Genomic DNA, 21,033 nt, shown 5'->3' with positions numbered 1-21,033 from the left:
TCCTGAAAGTCAGTTCCTGCATCTTTATAGTTTGGGAGAGGGGTCCCTCAAACTCCCTCATTTTGTTACTCGGTGGTTCAATTCAAGCAGTCTACTTAAAAATTAATATGTAACTAGATCTTTGACTGAAGATTTGGATCAAATAGTGCTTGCAGAAATCCAAATAATATAGCTCTTTTAAAGGCTCAAAGATTCATGCTGATTTACTTACAGAAATGCACTATACATCATGTGAAATTCCAGTGTAAATTATCTTCAGGTCCAGTAATGTGACAGATACAATACTGATCCTGACTGCACCTCACTTGCGCTACACATTGTCTAAGAAATGACTCAGGTAGGTTAAATGCAAGCATATGCTGCAGTCCTACAACTATCCTTCAATCTAAAAAGGTAGTATTGGTGCAATCACAGAAGTTCGGTTTGAAATTTTGAAAAGAATTACTATTATAAGTGACAGTGGTACAAAATTTCTTAGTATTTGGTGAATGCAGCTCTTTTGGAAAATCACAACGAACTCAATGAAATTTCAAGGGTAAGACAAGATTACGAACCATACCAGGAAGTACAAAAACAAACATCTGGAAGTTGTAATTGCAAATCACTCAATAACCAGATTTTGTCCCTTAAAATTCCCTGAACATTAGCACATAACATCCAGATTCAGATGTGGGTGAAATAAAGAAAATAACACGAGAATAAAAGGCAAAGGTGGCAAAAATGTACATAAATTTAGCTTCACTAAAGTAAAAGTGGAGCATGACAAACGTATCTAGTATCCGGATGGGTTATGCAGATGTGAAGAGACACACATAACATGCTGTATTACCTTGAAGAGACTGCTGTATGTGGGTGGGTAAAACTGCATGTGGAAGTTGCACAGCATGGTGAGGGGTTGTGGGTAAGCCAGCAAAAATACCTAGAGGACAGAGAAAGAGAAACAAAGAGCTGATTGGTGAGAGTGGAAAGCCACAGGTTTGAGTGTGACAGCATGCAAATCAGTATTTAGTTATTTCAGTACAGCTGTCTGCAGCAATTAATACAATCACCGATTTTCATAACGGGAAAGGCATCTGATGCCATTAGCATTGCACAGCATATAGTGACTGTTTAAATTCCAAAGGGACAGCTCAGCGACAAAGGTAGCGGGAAGCTTTAAAAGGACGATCAACTCACCAATCATTAAACAAAACACCCAATGATAATTTAAAATGGTTTCTCCATTGCTCTCCACTGCATTTCCACGATAATGGCTTAAACAAGTGAAGTGACTGTGAACTTTCACTATTGTATACTTTGAAAAAAGATCCGCATTTATACAGCTTTCACAGGAACAGGATGTTCACAGCCTTTACACCCAAAGAACTTATTTCTGAAGTTTGGTTGTTGCAATATGGAAAATGTAAATGTGATCCCACAAACATAAAAATCAACTAGATAAATCTATAATTTTGTGATGGCGATCAAGGGATAACTGTCTGCCCTTAAGAAAAGCAGTGTAATGAGCTCCATTAAGTCTATTTGAGTGGCTGGCATGGTTTTTGTGTAATGTGTCAACTAAAAGACAGTACAGTACGCCCTCATTTGGCACTGAAGTATCAACCTAGATTTATGTGCTCAACTCTCTGGAATGGCTCTTGAACTCAGTCTTCTGACTCAGAGGCAAGTTACTTCCAAATGAATCACAGTTGACATTCAATATGTAAATTAATTCAATCTCAGCTTCTTAGTTCCCCCATACACAGCAGATATCTTCGTGATAAAGTATTTCTTTACCACATTTGATAAGTCAGTCACTTTTTGCTCAGGATATCACAACTGCACTGATTACCATAATGTGCAAGATTATTGCATTTATTCACACAATGACTTTTTTAAAAAACTAATTGTCAGAGATCTTCTTGAAGAAACCCTGGATTTAAGTTCATTGGATTCCCTGTGCCACGCCCATTAGTAAGAAAACTTGTGGTCGTCGCTGGCTAGGCCAGCATCTGTTGCCCATCCACCACCAAGAAGGTGAGAATCAGTGAGCTGCTTTCTTGAACTGTTGCAGTCCACACGTTGCAGGTTCACCAACAGTGCAATGAGGAAGGGAGTGATTTCTAGGATATTGACACAGCAACAGTGAAGGAATGGTGACACAGTTCCGAGGCAGGATGGTGTTGGCCTTAGAGGAAAACTTGTGGATACTGTCCCACACAAGCACTCCTTGCCCTTCCTGGAGGTAGAAGTTACAGAGTTGGAAGGTGCAATTGAAAATGACTTGACAAATTGCTGCACTGCATCAAATATACAGTGTACCCTGTTATCTTTACATGTAGGTGGTGAGGTAGTGAAATGTTTATAATTTCCAGCTTTCAATGCTGTTGATATTTACCAGAATTCTTGTTTGATAACTGACAACACAGTAGGCGAGTCATAAGCGAGTCAGCATGGCTTCATGAAGGGGAAAGCGTGTGCAGTAAATAATTTAAAAGATGTTATGGGTAGGATAGATAAAGGGTAACCAGTAAATGTAACAGCTGGATTATCAAAAGGCATTCAATAAGCTATTTCACATGAGGCTACTTAAGACCACGTGGTGTTGGGAGTAGAAAAGTGGAATGGATAGAAATTGGCTAACTGATAGAACACAGAGAGAGACAAGTGAACCATTTTCATGATGGGAACTTATAACTAGTGGAGTGCAACAGAGATCAGTGCTGGGGCTACAATTATTTACATAAATGATTTAGATTAAGGAAAGAAACGTACTATTGCCAAGTTTCTTTTAATGACACAAAAACAGGTGGAAAGGGAAGTGGTTAGGATGACAGTCTACAAGGAATAAAGACAGATTAAGTGAATGGGCAAAAAGCTTGGCTGATGGAATATAAGAAGGGAAAAATGAGAAGAAGTTGTACGCTTTGGCAGGAAGACAGGAAGTGAATATTATTTAAATGGAGAAAGACTGCAGAAAGCTGCAGCACAGATTTGTTAGTCCTCGTGCATGAATCTCAAAATGCTAGCACACAAATTCAACAGGAAGGCAACTGATGGTGGCTTTCACCTAAAAGGAATGGAACATAAAATTAAGAAAGTCTTGCTATAACAATGCAAGGTGCTAGTTAAACCACACAGATTATGAATGGTTTTTACTCATTATCAAAGGAATACTATACTGGCACTGGAAGCAGCCCAGAAAATGCTTACTAGGTTGATCCTGGGCATGGAGGATTCTTCTGGAGAGAGTTGGAGTAGGTTGAACCTGTGCTCATTGAAGTTTAGAAGAATGAGAGGCGACTTTCCTAAAACATACAAGATTCTTACGGGGCTTGACAGGTTAGTTATAGAAAGACTGTTTCCTCTTGTTGGAGAGCCGAGAACCAGAGGGTACAATCTCAAAAGGGTCACTCTTTTGAAGAGGAATTTCTTCTGAGGGTAGTGAATCTACAGATTATGTACTGCAGAAGGGTATACAGGCTTGGTCGTTTAGTATATTCAACGCTAAAATAGACAAATTTTAATAAGTAAGGAAAATCAAGGGATTTGGGGATAAGGCAGCAAAGTGGAGTTAAGGATCATCAGATCAACCATGAGCTCCCAATGATGGAACAGACTCAAATGGGTCAAAACAGTCTGCTTCTGCTCCTATGCCTTATGGTCGACTATATTTCTTAAATTGGTGAAGATGCATTTTTAAGATTATTTTGCCACTCCATATAACTTACACTGCATTTAATACTGTAACTAAGGACAGTTTATGAATGGAATTAATTTGTATATTTTTTAGTCAGTGCCATTCACAACCACAAAATATTAATATTCAAAGCTATGTTCTGAAAGACAAAATGATTAAAACAAGAGCTAAAACCTGCAACAAAAACAGAAGTTGTTGGAAAAGCTCAGTAGGTCTGGCAGCATTGGAGAGAGAAATCAGAGTTAACATTTTGGGTCTGGTGACCCTTCCTCAGAACCAGATCCGAAACGTTAACTCTGATTTCTCTTCACAGATGCTGCCAGACCTGCTGAGATTTTCCAGCAACTTCCATTTTTGTTTCTGACTTACAGCATCCGCATTTCTTTCGGTTTTTAGCTAAGACAAGCTTTGCTTTTATTTGTATTTGTTTTAGTTTGATTATGAGGTCTGGTATATGTCACTTGTATCTGTGGTTTTTGCTAATTTGAAAATGCACCTAGCAGTAACTAATTTGACAAGATGAATCTACCTGTGTGGCTGCAGTAATCATTTTTTGCTAAGGTTTGTAGCTATTTATTTGTGGAGATAAGAGTCATGTTTCCCACCTTGTAACATTGGAAAGGGTGGCGGGTGGCAGCAGGCAGAGACAGTAACTAGACAACTGGGCCAACGTTTCTCTATAGTATAAATGCATGATGCTAGTGGGGGAGGCAGCTAAATATGCTGCAAAGTCAGCAGTTCCTAGCCAAATTACAGAATCATTACAGTGATGCCTGACTGAACTAAAGGTGAATGATGGAATTTGGTTTCAAAAATGTTACAAGGTAGCTCCTGACCCAAGGGTTCGACTTTTTCTCTCTGGCTCGTCAAATGCGCACCAAGTCAAATGCATGTCCCCTCAATCGATCGACATTACCTATGCCAGGACGTTTTCATTAACAATAGATTCTTGGATCCAGAAACTCAAGATCACAAAATTCCAGAGTCAGGTTATCTACGGTCTTTTAAATGATTTCTGCACAAGCTCACTCAGTGGAAATTTTTGCTCATGTAATGTTAGTCTGTCAATGTAGAAAAAAATGCTAAAACAAATCTCCTCTATCAATGATTTAAGTACGTTAATACCAACAGTATCTTTGGGGAGAAATGGCCAGGAGTTATTGAAGGACAGGAATCAACAGTGGTACATCATTAATAAGAACATAAGAAGAACTAGGAGCAAGAGTAGGCCATCTGGCCCCTCGAGCCTGCCCCGCCATTTAATAAGATCATAGCTGATCTTTTTGAGACTCAGCTCCACTTACCTGCACACTCACCATAACCCTGAATTCCTTTACTGTTCAAAAATTTATCTAGCCTTGCCTTAAAAACATTCAGCGAGGTAGCTTCAACCGCTTCACTGGGCAGGGAATTCCACAGATTCACAACCCTTTGGGTGAAGAAGTTCCTCCTGACCCCAGTCCTACATCTGCTTCCCTTTATTTTGAGGCGATGCCCTCTAGTCCTAGTTTCACCTGCTAGCAGAAACAACCTCCCTGCCTCCACCTTATCTATTCCCTTCATAATCTTCTATGTTTCTATAAGATCTCCCCTCATTCTTCTGAATTCCAATGAGTATAATCCCAGTCTACTCAGTCTCTCCTCATAATCCAATCCTCTCAACTCTGGAATCAACCGAGTGAATCTCCTCTGCACCCCCTCCAGTGCTAGTATATCTCTTCTCAAGTAAGGAGACCAAAACTGCACACAGTACTCCAGGTGTGGCCTCACCAGGACCCTATACAGCTGCAGCATAGCCTCCCTGTTTTTAAACTCCATCCCTCTAGCAATGGCAGACAAAATTCCATTTGCCTTTTTAATTACCTGCTGCACCTGCAATCCCACCTTCAGCGATTCATGCACAAGGGCACCCAAGTCCCTCTGCACAGCAGCGTGCTGCAATTTTTTACCATTTAAAACATAGTCCATTTTGCTGTTATTCCTACCAAAATGGATGACCTCACACTTATCAACATTGAATTCCATCTGCCAGACCTTTGCCCACTCACTTAGACTATCTATATCCCTCTGCAGACTTTGTGTCTTCTGCACACTTTGCTCTACCACTCACCTTAGTGTCATCTGCAAATTTTGACACACCACACTTAGTCCCCAACTCCAAATCATCTATGTAAACTGTAAACAATTGCGGTCCCAACACTGATCCTTGAGGCACACCACTAGCCACTGACCGCCATCCAGAAAAATACCCATTTACCCCTACTCTTTGCTTTCTACTGGTCAACCAATCCTCTGTCCATGCCAATACATTACCTGTAATATCGTGCAACTTTATCTTATGTAGCAGCCTTTGGTGTGGCACCTTGTCCAATGCCTTCTGGAAATCCAGATACACCACATCCACAGGTTCCCCATTGTCCACCCTGCAAGTAATGTCCTCAAAGAATTCCACCAAATTAGTTAAACATGACCTACCCTTCATGAACCCATGCTGGGTGTTCCCAACGGGACAATTTATATCCAGATGTCTTGCTATTTCTTCCTTAATGATAGATCCAAGCATTTTCCCCACTACCGAAGTTAAGCTAACTGGCCTATAGTTACCTGCTTTTTGTCTCCTTCCTTTTTTAAACAGTGGTGTCACATTGGCTGTTATCCAATCTGCGGGAACCACCCCAGAGTCCAGTGAATTTTGGTAAATAATTACTGCATTTGCTATTTTCCCCATCACCTCTTTTAGTACCCTGGGATGCATTTCATCAGGGCCAGGGGACTTATCTACCTTTAGCCCCATTAGCATGCCCAGCACTGCCTCCTTAGTGATAATGATAGTTTCTAAGTCCTCACCTGCTATAACGTTCTTGCCATCAGTTTTCGGCATGTTATTTGCGTCTTCCACTGTGAAGACCGACACAAAATAACTGCTTAATGTCTCGGCTATTTCCTCATTCCCAGTTATTAAATTGGCCTTCTCATCCTCTAAAGGATCAATGTTTACCTTTGCCATTCTTTTACGATTTACATATTTATAGAAACTTTTGCTGCCTGATTTTATATTCTGAGCTAGTTTACTCTCATAATCTATCTTACTTTTCTTTATAACTTTTTTTGTGGCTTTCTGTTGGCCTTTAAAGATTTCCCAGTCTACTAGTTTCCCACTACACTTTGCTTTTTTGTATGTGTTTTTTTTTCAATCTGATACTTTCCTTTATTTCCTTAGACATCCATGGCTGGCTCTCTCTTTTCCTACATTTCTTACTTATCACTGGAATATATTTCTGCTGAGCACTGTGAAAAATCGTTTTGAAAGTCCTCCACTGTTCCTCAATTGACCTACCATAAAGTTTCTGCTCCCATTCTACCTTAGCTAACTCCTCCCTCATTCCTTCATAGTCTCCTTTGTTTAAGCATAGGACATAGGTACTAGATTTAACCTTCTCACGCTCCATCTGTATTTTAAATTCGACCATACTGTGATCGCTCCTTCCGAGAGGATCCCTAACTGTGAGATCATTAATTATTCCTGTCTCATGGCACAGGACTAGATCTAGGATAGCTTGCTCCCTCGTAGGTTCCATTACATATTGTTCAAGGAAATTATTGCGGATGCATTCTATGAACCCCTCCTCAAGGCTGCCATGGCTGACCTGGTTTGACCAATCGATATGTAGATTAAAATCCCCCATGATAATTGCTGTACCATTTTTACATGCATTAGCTATTTCTATGTTTATTGCGCGCCCCACTACGATGTTATTATTTGGTGGCCTATAGGCCACACCTATCAGTGACTTCTTCTCCCTGCTATTCCTAATTTCCACCCAAATGGATTCAACGTTTTGTTCAGTAGAACCTATATCATCTCTCACTACCGCCCTGATATCATCCTTAAAAATCAGAGCAACACCACCTCCCTTACCTTCCTGTCTGTCCTTCCGAATAGTTTGATACCCCTGGATATTTAACTCCCAGTCATGACCATCTCGTAACCATGTCTCTGTAATGGCCACTAAATCATACCCATTTGCCATGATTTGCACCGTCAACTCATCTACCTTGATTCAAATACTCCGAGCATTCAGATAAAGTGCTCTTATGCCAATTTTTGCACCTGATGAACCTGATTTTAACAGCACAATTCTAGTTCAAATAAGTCAATTTGTTCAAGTGAAATGATCAACATTTACCTTCAATAGAATCATTCTCTAAACAAGAAACATGAACAAATTTTAAACAGAATAATAATAACTATATCTCGACTTGTGCTGAAGGAAATAACACTCCTGCACTCTTACTCTTTTCAATGGTCTTGAAGAATTTGATCAATGTGATCTCTAATGTCACCTCTAACTAAGTGACTCTTGATTCACTCTCCAGAAACTCCAGAATTTACAACTTACTATGTGCAAGGCCATGGTGGAATGTCCCCGGGGCAGGTCCCGTGACTATTGCATCTGTTGATACAGCAGATTTTGGTGTAGAGTCTGAGCCTAAAGTTAAAACCGTAGGAAACGTAAAGTGCATAGGTACAATGCCTGGCATCATCCCAAGTGATGCTTGGTTCAGGGCTGCTGAAGTTATTTTCTGGTTTGCTGTATTAAAGGAAGGTGACAGAAGACTCAAAGATGGAGAGCTGGCAAGTAAGGCTCCTCCTGTGGTAGCCTGCAAAGACTAAAGATAGAAAATATCAACATAAATGACAATTTGAAGTCAGTGCTTAAAATTTTAAAACAATTAAGGTGGCACGCAACCTGGATCACATACTATTTTTACAATTTGAAAGTAACATGACAGCACCAAGAAAAAGTGCTGGTTAACAGGTTAATATTTTAAGTAATTAAGTAAATGCTATTTCTTGTTCGTAGTGAAGAACTTTTGACAGCATAGTTATTTTAGTTATCATGTTTAGACAGCAAAGGGCCACATTAAAGATCTATTAGATGGAGAGATATTGTTGTGATAAGGTCATTAAGCTAGTCATCTAGAAACCAAAACAGAAATTGCTGGAAAAGCTCAGCAGGTCTGGCAGCACCTGTGGAAAGAAAGCAGAGTTAATGTTTCGGGTCCAGTGACCCTTGCTCAGAACTCAATCTTGTCGTCCAGAAAACCAGGTTAATATATTGGAGACAGAGGTTCAAGTCTCATTGCGGCAATAGATGGAATGTAAAATGAATATTATATCCGAGATATAAAGCTGATATTGGGATCAGTGACCATGACACAGCTTACCATTAGAGAAGGAAATTTCACATCCTTACCTGGTCTACTTTAATCCAGATCCATAGCAATGTTCAGCCAGACATGTCTGAAATGACTGGTGCTTTATAGGATTATGACAATAAATACCAAGCGATAGCTTTAGATCGTGAGATATAGAGTTAGATGGAAACTGAAATTAAGGTGGAAGGTCAGCTGGTCTGGTGGAACAGATTTGAGGGACTGCATAGCCTGTTTTTATTTCCTCTGTTCTTGTAAACAGTGTACTCAATGAGAAGTATCCTGTTTGTGAAGACAATGCAATATATGTCGTGCTACAATCATAGAGGATGTATTTGTTTAATTATAGTCAATGGTATTAAACCTGTCTAAGAGACAAAGATTGATAGGCATTGCTCCTACTTTATGTAGGATCTCCTGGGTTGAGTCTTTCACTTATTTTGCATTGATGCTCAAACTCATTGCAATTTGCTCAAAAGTATCTTGAATTGCAAGTCCAAAAGATGAATATGAATAGTTGCTCTATTGTCACGGTAGGCAAAAATGTGGGTTGAGGGAAAACTGTGCCTTTAATACAATTAAACATTCTAGACACTTCACAGGAACATTATAAAATGAAGCGTGTTGCCAAACTACAAGGAAATAGTGCATTACATCAGATCTCCAAGGGCTTTGTAAAACAGGAAGGTTTTAGGTGGTGTTTAATGATCATGAAGACATTGGTTTGCTTCTGCTCCTTTCAGCCCAACGAGTCTGTTCTGCCTTTTAAATGAAATCGTGACTGATCTGATAATCCTTGGTTCCACCTTTCTGCCTTTTTCCTATAACCCTCAATTCCCCTACTGGTTAAAAATCTATCTCAACCTTGAAGAAACTTAATGACCTAGCCCCTCCAGTAAAGAATTCCACAGAATCTCTACCCTCGGAGAATATATCCCTCCTCCTCTCAGTCTTAAATGGGTGACTCCTATTAAGAGATCATATCCTCTGATGCTAGACTCTCCAATTACAACATTTAAAAGACACTTGGATGGGTACATGAATAGGAAGGGTTTAAAGGGATATGGGATAAATGCTGGCAAATGGGACTGGATTAATTTAGGATATCTGGTCGGCATTGACGAGTTGGACTGAAGTGTCAGTTTCCGCGCTGTGCATCTCTGACTCCCAGATGGGGAAACCACCTGTCCACGTCCACCTTGCAAGTCCTCCAAGAATTTTGCATGTTTCAATAAGATTGTAATTTAGAAGGGTGAGAGACAATGAGTGCAGGCCCAAATAACTCAACCTCTCCTCATTAGAAAATCCCTCCATACCCAGGATCAGGTTATTGAACCTCCTCCTGCCTTCAATGCCGATATAACTCTCCTTGTTCACAATATTCTAGCGGTGGTCTGACAACTGCCTTGTATAATTTTAGCAAGCCTTCCCTACTTTTATACTGCATTCCTTTTGAAATAAAGGCCAATATGACATTTGCCTACCCATTTGCTAACTTGTTGTGATTCATGTACATTCGAAAATCTCAGTCTGTAATTTTCTCCACTTAAATAATATCCAGCCCTCTCTTCTTCCTGCCAAAAATAACCTCATTTCCCCACATCATATGCAATTCTTTGCAGACAGTGTGTGTCATCCTCACCATTTGTTTTCTCACCCACTTTTGTATCACCTGCAAACTTGGCAATAGTATATTCACTTCCCTTACCCAAGTCATTTAACATATATTGTACATAACGGTGACCCCAGCACCAATCCCTGTAGGAATCTTATAAAGAGGTGATGAGGACTAGGGAGGGAGGGAAGCCTAGGGAACTGAAAAGCACAGCCACAAATGGTGAAACAATATTAACTGTAATTACATCAGAATTAAAGAAATGCTGTAATATGGAAAGTTGTGGGGTTGGAGGAGATGACAGAAAAAGCAAAGGATATGTAAGCTGTAGAAGAATTTGAGAACAAGGATGAGAATTTGAAAATCAACACTTTGCCTACTATAGGTCAGCAATCAAGATCAAGACTTGCAATCAGTTAAGAGATCAGCAAAGATTTGAATGACCTCAAGTTTATAGAAGATGGGGGGAAGCAGTCAGAAGACACCTCCAATGTAATAAAAATGCACGGTTGAGGATTTTAGCAGAAGAGCCGAGGCTGGGATAATGTTATGGTGGTTAAAAGAGGTGGTCCTAGTGATGACAGGAACCTGAAGCTGAACTGCGTCTCAAGTTTAAATAGGATACCAATGTTGAGGGAGGGGTGGAATAGCTAGCTATGGAACAAAGTTTGGGGCAGGGATTGAAGGCAATGGCTTCAGTCCTCCCAACAACAGCTAATAATTATATTTGATTTAATGGTGTTACTGGTTCCAGAGAAGAATTTTTATAGCAGGGAAACTTGGAGAACATTAATTATCAGAAACAGGATTCCCAGAACATTCCAATCTTCCCCCAACCACAAAGTCTTCAGTTTAAGCCTTACAATGGCCTGTTGTGAATCAAGTTCAGTAATTTGGGTGATTTTGGAGACTAAAACCTGAAAAAGGTGACCATGAAAGCTGATTAATTGTTGTATAAACCAGTCTAGGTCACTAGCAGCCTTCAGGGAAGAAAACTGCAACCCATGTATGAGAATCTGGCTCACGCGGTCTTGACATGTTCTTACAAAAGTTCCTTATTTTCACAATCACTATTCAAAATAAAAGCATAATACCATTAATTTGGAAAAACCGGGATCATCAAGAGATCACTTGTCGTCAGTGATAGCCAAATCATGAAAACAGAAGGGTTGAAAAAAAAATTGAGAATTAAAGTAAGCATTTTTAGACCATCTGATCACAGTAATCCTTTATCCATGTATTGTTTAGGGAACACTCATCTGAAGTGTTTTGAGCAGCATTAGTAAAAGAAAACACCACACAACTTGGAAGGTAATCTCAACCACAGTATCTGTCATCTTTGCATTAGTCTCAAATCAAAAATTGGCCGGTGCAACAGATTACAGGATGTACAGAATTAACATTAACTCTTGACTGGTAAATGCAAGAGCAACCAGAAAAAAAAAATTGCCTTTTCCTTTGAAACACTACTGCCAACCACATTTCATGCATTTTTAAGGTTAATTTTGTTCAACAACATTAAGTCTACGCTAATTATTACTTGTACGGGATAGAAATCCTGAACATGCACATGGGCCTTGGCCAGACAGATCAAGAAACATTTGCACAGCAACTTGAACAAATGCCACAGCTTCTATCAGTTGAAGGTAAAACCATCAATGGTGTGGCAGTTAAAAGTGGAGGTGTGCAAGAGGCCAGAATAAGAACAGTGCAGACTGATAAAAAGAGATTACAAAGATAGGGAGGAGTGAGGTCACAAAGGGATTTGAAAGCAAAGACGAGAATCTCGAAGTTGAATTGAAACATTAATACCAAACTCAGTGCGATAATGTATTATACCTTTGAGAACTAAGTGAAATGATTCAAAACAGTTTTCTCAATTCAGCTTTATGATTAAATGACTAGAAACACAACTGCAATGACATTAAATGGCAAAGATGGACAAAACATTAACAAGTGCAAGCACCAAACTTCTGCAGATTCACAGGTAAATCTCATCCAACAAGTGAATGTTGTTACAGGAAACTTGGTGGATCCTTACAGGTTAAAAGGAAGGACTTGAATTAAGGAAGAATATCAGCAAGTTAGAACACAATAAAACAACATATACAACCAAAATACATAAAGATTTCAGAAAAATAAAATCTGACCAGAGGTATATATTTTATAATGTTCTAATGCACAAAATAACCAATTGTGACCATGAAGCAAAACTTAATTAGAATAAGAGGTAATTTTGGCATAACGAAATAATTTAAAGCCAAACAACAGGATCTTCAGATAGCAACGGATATCGGCATACAATTAAAATCCAATCAAATACATCAACTTATAATCTTTATGGTAGTTATTAAAACTATGCATATTTTAAAAATAAATCTGTACATTCCTGTTTACACTTACCAGCATTGCTCCTGTAGCTGTGGAACTATTAACAGCAGAAGATTTAAGAGAAGAAGTTAGCAGTTTAGCAACACCCTGTGTCCCACTACTGGAATCTCCATTATTACCCCCCGGAGGGGCAACTAGAGTAAGTTTCTGAGAAATGGAAGGCTTCTTTACATTTATATTAGGTGATTGCCGATTTAATGCCTGTCCTGGAGATGGTGACTGTCTATTTAATTGAGTACTACTGGACACAGAAGTTTGAACATTTGAGATGTTTTGAATTGGATTACTGGAAGGAGTAGAATGTTTTGTTGTTGTGACAACAGTCATTGGAGACTTGAAGGTCTGATTTGCAGAGCTCTGAGAGTTGATATGTTTTGCTGTACAACTGACAGAAGTCACTGAAGTGCCAAGCGTTCTTTGAGGACTGGGAGAAGTCTGTATAATACTTGCTAAAGATGAGGAAACAGAATGGAAGTTCTGAGTCTTTGCTGAGGTTTTTAGATGCTGAATTAATGGTCGTTGCTGCAATTGACTACTAGCTTTAGTCTGAGAACTACTCTGCAGCTTACTTATGCTAAAAGATGGTGATGATATGAAGTTTTTCTGGTGCGAGGTGGTCTGATGGTACTGTTTTGCAGCCGGTGTTGACACTTGGTTTTGAGCTTGGGATTGCGATGTACGTTGCATACCAAGATGCTTCGGCTTGTTTTGGAGAGTCTCTGTGAAACTTTTGCTGTTTGCAGAAGAATGATTTTTAAAGGCAGTGATAAGACTAGTGGCGTTTTCTGAAGTCCTTTCCTGAGACAATTGTCCCAAAGCTAGTGCTTGCTCCGCCAGGAGATTGAGCGGTGAATGTGACTGAGCAGCAGCTGACGGAGCAGAAGAGAGAGTCTGAACTTTTTGCACATGTTTCTTTTCTTCTGATGACGTTGCCACTGTTACTATGTCACTCAATGAATTTGATACTAAAGAACTGAAGCTCTTGGTGCCTCCTGCAGCATCATTGAGAGCAGCTAAAGCGACAGAAACATCTTCCAGAGAAGGCTGGTTGTTGGGCAAATCCTCAAGGGAATCATCTAAACTGAAAGACTGAGGGGTTGTCGTATTACTGGAGCTCTTAGCAGCACTGGATGAAACGGGCACATTTACTGGGGTGACAGGTGGAGTGCATGATCCTTGTATGATGGACCCAGCATTACTGCAATGAATTGGGGTACTTGTCTGTTGCAATTTACGTTCAGTCTTGAGCATTTGATCCTGTAAAAGAAGGAAGTTATTTTTATATTGAATTCGTTGAAAGATAGATTTATGCTGCATTGCATTCCTCATCCCGTAACATTTGTCAAAATGATTTTTCTTTTTACTATTGCCTCTAAATTGTATTGATTTGCAAAATGGAATTGATAAACATTTCATTTGCTACATAGACCAGACATTGTATTATGTGAAAATAGTCTGTTCAACAGTTTGGTTTAGATTTTGATTGTGTGTGGTGGAGTAATAACTAGTATCTTGTATCTGTGCAAAACTGGTCTTAAACTTAATTAAAATTACATTTTAATAACTATTCAAGCTTTTCATTGTCATGTCAGTAGCATAAAGTAATCACCTTCAGCATAAAGGGGTACTTTATTTCCATTTCCCCAGCTGAGTTGTTCAGGGCACTAAAAGGTGGAATCAAAAATTATGATTCTACTATATTTCTTGTAACATTTCTTGACAGTAATTATTTAGAATGCCTGTCCTAAAATGCCTCTAGGAAAGAGTATTATTATTTTAACTAAAATCATGCCAATCCCACAACCCGAGTATCAATTTTGCATTCTCTGCAATATTCAGCTGCAACCTCCTGTTTGTGACTTTCCCTTTATTAAAACTTGTTTCACATCAACTAGTGCTTTTTAATTAGGCTTTTTGAATGTACAGCAATGGCTAGCCTTTTCTTTGAAGGTGCCTTAACGCTGTGCAGTGAGGTCACAAAGCAAAACTCCTGCCTAAAAGAATGATGAAGTGGATGCACCAAAAAGGTTAATTTCACTATTATGTCAATTCCTGAAATTACAGAATCCCGCATCTGCATTTATTAAATACTTTTGATGTACTTTCTAAATAATCATATTCATTGAAATTTTGTGTGTGCCAAAGCAAGTATCCGAATGTTCAGAGAACATTTCCATATATAGAGCCAGAATGAAGTTTTAAGCTCCGATACAAAATGGAACAGGTTCACAATTAAATGATTTAATTATTTTATTTATTGGAGTGAAATACAGTATTTTAAATTCAACCCAGTTTAAATTTAAACTGTTCAAGTTTAGCCAACCATTAAACTAAGGAGCATCATTGCAAAATAAAATTTCACCACTTGCGATTTAAAAAGCCAATTTTCTGAGGATTTGCAATATTTTTTCAAGTATGCATCTCATGCTTCCAACAATGCTGCACACTTACCTTTATTTTAGTCTTTGGGGCAGCAATGACTTTCTTCTTCGTTCTAAATTAAAGTGCAACTAGTGTCAGTATAGTTATCTATATACAGTTGTCTAGTACTTCAAAATTACAATTTCAAACGTAACATCAATTTCACATTGAATAATGCCAAGTTAAAAATCAATTTTAATAACTGTGCACTGCTGCAATGTTGTTAAATGGACCAGGACAGGGAGGGAGGGAGAAAGGTTAGACCATCATAAGAAAAGGAAATGGGTGTAGTACAGTTTGGCCCATCGAGCCTGCTTCACTTATTCAAGATGATCATGGTGGATCCTTTGCCTCGGTTCCACGTTTACACCTATTCCCTTATCCCTCAATTCCATGAAAGACCTATTGCAGCCTGAAATACACTCAAAGATTGAGCATCCACAAATCTGTATTGGGCAGAATTCTAAGAATTCATCGTCCACTCAGTGGGAATTTTTTCCCCCATCTCAATCAATCCCTTTTCCTGAGCCTGTGCCTACTTGCTCTAATTTCGTCAGCCAATGGAAACGAACTCTCAGTATCTTGCAAGTCAAAGTTATTCAGAATCTTGCATATGTTTCAATTAGATTACCAGTTGTTCTTCTAAACTCCAGACAGTATAAGCCCAATTTATTTGATGTCACATTCACAGGACAACCTGCTCACCCAGGAACCAATCCATACTGAAACATTGCCAAATTGCTTCCAAAGGGCTGAAGAGAAACCCAGGAAAGGGAACTGTACAACTGATTTTCCAGGTGCTCCAATTTCCTCCCACAGTCCAAAGATGTGCAGGTTAGCTGGATTGGCCATGCTAAATTGCCATTAGTGTTCAGGGATGTGTAGATTAGGTGGGTTATAGGGGGATGGGTCTGCGGGGGGGATGCTCTGATGGTCGGTGTGGACTTGTTGGGCTGAAGGGCCTGTTTCCACACTGTAAGGATTCTATGATTTGAGTTCGGGTAGAGTGCCCAGGATGGTGGTTTCACAAACGAAAGAAGGAGGAGGGCAAGAGGGAAAATTGAAATACTAGAAAAAAAAAGAGGTTACAGTTCTTTTCCCCAAATTATTTATGGTCCCCTGTTGCTGTACTAAGCAACACAAGGATGTGATTGGTCATCGTGTCAAACGGGTGAACATGGATGTTTTCCACAATGATGTGTCATTGCAAAATTTAGCACAAAGAGTGGTTTTGGTTTTCACTGTGTGTGGCAAACCACTGAAGTGGATATCAATGGAATTAAAATTAGGCAGGTTCGATAAAGAACAAGCAAGTCACTCCAATAAATTACAATGCAGACATTTAACTAATACCATTAGCTTTAATCTTCTGCATGCTTAAACTATTACATGAATGAGGTTCTCACTGCCAGGGTTAGTTAACACATTACCAAAGTTGCTTGTACTGGGAAAAACCAAAGCACAGTAAATGCGCAGGAGCACTGATGATGCAAATACTCACGGTATTGAGGTGACATGAGCATGTACCTTCCTGCTCTCTTTGAATAATGTTCTGTTGAGGAAAAATAAATCTAAATATATGCCTTTTTCCCTTACTTTCATACTATGCAGACTGTGAAACCTTTTTTTAAACAACTTGCCACAACCTAGTACAATGTCCATGCCATGCTACAACCACCATCAGAAATTGCTTCAAGTATTTTCCAGCTGAGAGTGTGCACACTGAAGATGTTGGCAAGCATCAGTGGAAGGCAAAAAAAAGGGAGACACAGCTGATGAACTACATGCTTAATCATTTTTAATCCTGTAGCATTATAACACCACCAGCATAACTTTAAGCCTTGGATTTACCTGCAATATCATTTTATGAAATATTTTGCAAGGTTGTATTTATGCATGACATCTGATTTGCAAATCATTTTTGAGCTAAGATTTTACCTTCTTTTGGATTTCAGGCAAACGTAAACGTAATACAGCTAAAGGCTGTAGAACACCACAGATGGTGCAATCATCATATTTAAATACTGTTCAGTAATGCAAAAGCAAAGAACTGCAGATGCTGGAAATCAACCCAAAAATATTAACTCTGATTGTCTCAGATGCATTCTGACCTGTTGAGTAGTTCCAGACTTTTCTGCTCAGAATGAAACATGTATTTGCAATGAACACACCAAAATCAGGTAGACACATTTAACATAGCTAATATAACTTACATTTAAAATCATTAAAGCTTTAACATAGTTTTCCTTTTAGGTTTGTGTATAGTTATAGCAGACAAATTTAAGGAGGCAGTAATAAAGGTACTCTAGGATTATTAAACATGTAACCAACCAAATCCTTTCCATTACAGTCAAAAATGTTAAACAGAGACACTGGAACGAGAGACTAATTTTCTTACACCGCAGTGATGATGTTGAGCCTGAGACAGGACCAGTTATATCCTCCTGATGGCAGAAGTGCACCAAGCCAAGTTACTCACCACAGTGCAGGTGAATTCTAGGATTACTGCACCCAAGACCTGGTTGTGATTCTATATTAAAACAAAAACTTAAGGAGCATTGCAAAGCTATGGTTTGAGACTCTGCCATTTCTCTTATACTACAGTTCTACAGTCCAGGAGCTGTGGAACAGGAGAGCACAAAATATGTTCTTTTGGAGCATACTGCCAGTGTCAATTCTTTGAGAACACTACGCAATTAACTATATTGTTTCCCACATTTCCAACAGTCGTGTAAATATTTCCACTTGAGCTTTCTCTCAATTGCTGTGTTACAATTACAGCAATATATTTCAACCTCTTTCAGCTGCTACGGGGAAACCAAACACTACGTAACTATCTTTCCCCAACTTCCTCAAACTGGTGCCATATTTCACACTATTAACAATTCAAGCACAGTCACAGCCTCACAATCTCTCATCAGTGCAGGACATAACTTGGAAGACTAATTGGAACATTAAAAAATGGACCAGAAACTCTCAGGAGGACAGAAACCATTCATTCATTCATGACCTCATGGAAAAATCTACCCTGGATAAGCTGCAAGTCAGAAATATTACCATAGTTGAGACTATTGGTGCCTTGCTATCTTGGCACTTCTTTACTAAAATTTCTTCCAACATGCACATATTCTGACAAAGCTGTCTTACTTTGAGAACACACTCATCTCTTTGTTAAACTTGCAATGAAGTGTCAACCACTGCCTATCTCTTCACTTTCCAGGTCCAGTTCAAGAAAAGGACTGGTCTTGGATCAGAGGAAGAGCAGAACAGCCTTGCCGAGCACATACAGTTGCTCTACCTTGCCTCTTCTGGAGGCTTATTCTCATTCTTTGCAGGATGCTCATTTAACAGCTCTTTATGCAGTGACATTTAACTTCACTTGAAGCATACATTGTTTACTGTCCTTTGCCATGTACCTTGCTTGCATCCATCCTTTAGGCCAAAGTGGTTTGACTTCAGATTCAAGAAAAGCCTTTAGGTAGTCCTCTGCAGACTGGGACTTGTTTCTCTCCTGTTCACAGCACGCCATCTTAGTCCTCACCACACTGCACAGCAGCTCTCTGTAGCACAATGTAAGAAATAAGTGTAAAGAGGTAGGGCCCAGAGAAAACCTACCATGTTCTATTTTCTCAGTATGTGTGTTCCAACTGTAACTTAAATGCAAATTTCTGATCCATGCATAGAAATGTTCCATTTATTTGAAGCAAAAGACACTGCGCAATCAATATAGCTAAAGCATTGCTGAATTTCATTCAAAGGCATATTAACATATTTTAAAAATGTAACTAAATTACATGAACTCTCTCATTCTTCTTGCTTGCACAAAATCTGGAGCGTCCATGAGAAGGGATGGTGCTCTAAATATGAACTCCTATGTATAACATGAAGGTGATTCATTCAGATATAGAGAGCTCAAAGGGAGTCCCTAAAGGAGTATTAAAAGTGTGGGGGTGAGGGAGAAAATTAGAAAAGGTAAGAGTACATGAGAAAACATTGGCAGGTAGAATAAAGGAAAGCCCACGTCCAGATTTAAATGTCTCCCCTACGTCCAAGAGGTACTGCAAAATGTGTTTACACAGCTTCAAATCATTTACAATTGTGTATTCATTACACAAAAACGCCAATAATTCAGCACAAATAAACCAATCAAAAATATTACAAATACAGAGTGCTATTTTAAGCTATGTAGTCAGGGCACACGGAAAAGTTTATCACCACCACAAGCAGAATAATTGTATAAAAATTGGGTGATTTCTATAATGGATAGTTAATTGTTTTTATTACTATCTGTATGGCAAAGAAAGAAAATACCCTATTGTTTCTGCAGATGATTTTAACTTGCAACAAGTCTATGTCATTGTGTACATGACTTGAAAATGTTTAGAGTACACAGTGAATACAGCACATGGAAAAACGTCTGCATTTCCAGAAGTTCAGCATTCACTGGTTTAATGTCATACATGGAGATTTGGAGGAAGGAAAATCATCATTTACAAATCTCACTAAAGCACCCCCAACCATGGGTCCATTCAGTCCTTCGGTTAGGAATAAGATCAAGCTTTGTCTCTACCACAACTATCAAACTCCCAGACCTCCAATGCTAACCACACCTCTTTCCTAGATTGAAATAAATACCTCCCGTTTTGTTTCTAATTTATCTCTTATCTATTACTCCCAGACCACCTTTCCTGCTCCTTAGAAAGCATGTACAAAGAAAATTTGATATATTTTTAAACAAAGTGATCCTCTTAACTTTCCAAAAACTGCCTAATTGGACTTGCAGTCTTTCCTTCCAGCCACAAATTTCTAAAAATTACAGAAACTGCTGATTTTCAAATTATCCACCACATTAATAGAATTCTGCACTTCCTCATCAATTCTAACATTGTTTTCATCTTGCATGTTCCATTTCTTACTGATGTTACATGTGACTCTTTCACACTTTGGTGCATCATTTGTTACTGTCATCTTCAAGGGCTTCACAACTTCTTATAGACCCAAAAATTTAAACAACTTGTCTTCTCTCACCAAAACTATGCTTGTGGTACGTAAAAGACAGCAAATGCTGGAAATGTGAAATAAAAACACAAAGTGCTGGAGAAACTCAGCAGGTCTGGCAGCATCTATGAAAAGCATTTAGCTTCCTTCCAAATCATTCTATATTATATTTATGTATACAGCATTAAGTGTACACCTCTAACCTAAATTCTGAGGTCATTCAGGGATCTCCTCCCCAATTTTGCCTATCAACGGTCCATTCTGGTAATTGCCAAAATTATGCACTCTCACTTCACTCATTGTTTCCCCAGTGACTCCAGTAATGGAACACTAAAACAGTAGCACAATTTGAATGATTTGATACGCAGACACATCAAACAATAACTCATACCAAGTTATCATATAAAACACACATATAATCCACAATTATATTTTTATCCAGTTGCAGTTCATAAACATACTACTGATACAAATGCCTTATACAGTCTATTAAAGCAAGCAACATATTGAACCTGATCTCATCATTCCAGTGAAATTTTTTACGAGGTCCTACAACTCTTCTTCCCAACTTGTCGTCTTCATCATCATCATCAGAAAACATTCTCTCCTTCTGGTCCTTATCTTCCCCCATCATCCTGCAGATGAGAAGTAGGAAACAGATTACTTGCAGAATTAGAGAGAATGATAAAAATTCAATGAAAGGCACAATGTT

At 38.8% G+C, this 21,033-nt stretch overlaps 1 protein-coding gene across 1 annotated transcript in view; it reads right to left on the bottom strand.

Annotated features, from left to right (window-relative positions):
- The window catches only part of LOC109916976 (ubinuclein-1-like), a 53,946-nt gene that overhangs the window by 2,732 nt on the left and 30,181 nt on the right, over window positions 1–21,033 (bottom strand). Inside the window, exons 6-12 of the mRNA XM_048609672.1 lie at window positions 20,834–20,984; window positions 18,740–18,883; window positions 16,825–16,875; window positions 15,354–15,396; window positions 12,915–14,159; window positions 8,080–8,350; window positions 830–919 (exon numbers count right to left, since the gene is read on the bottom strand). Coding sequence (XP_048465629.1) covers window positions 830–919; window positions 8,080–8,350; window positions 12,915–14,159; window positions 15,354–15,396; window positions 16,825–16,875; window positions 18,740–18,883; window positions 20,834–20,984 — 1,995 coding nt within the window. The remainder of the gene's footprint in view (window positions 1–829; window positions 920–8,079; window positions 8,351–12,914; window positions 14,160–15,353; window positions 15,397–16,824; window positions 16,876–18,739; window positions 18,884–20,833; window positions 20,985–21,033) is intronic.

Source organism: Rhincodon typus, chromosome 21 (genome assembly GCF_021869965.1).
Source record: "Rhincodon typus isolate 14 chromosome 21, sRhiTyp1.1, whole genome shotgun sequence".
Taxonomy (NCBI): domain Eukaryota; kingdom Metazoa; phylum Chordata; class Chondrichthyes; order Orectolobiformes; family Rhincodontidae; genus Rhincodon; species Rhincodon typus.
This window is presented reverse-complemented; position numbering and strand designations above follow the sequence as displayed.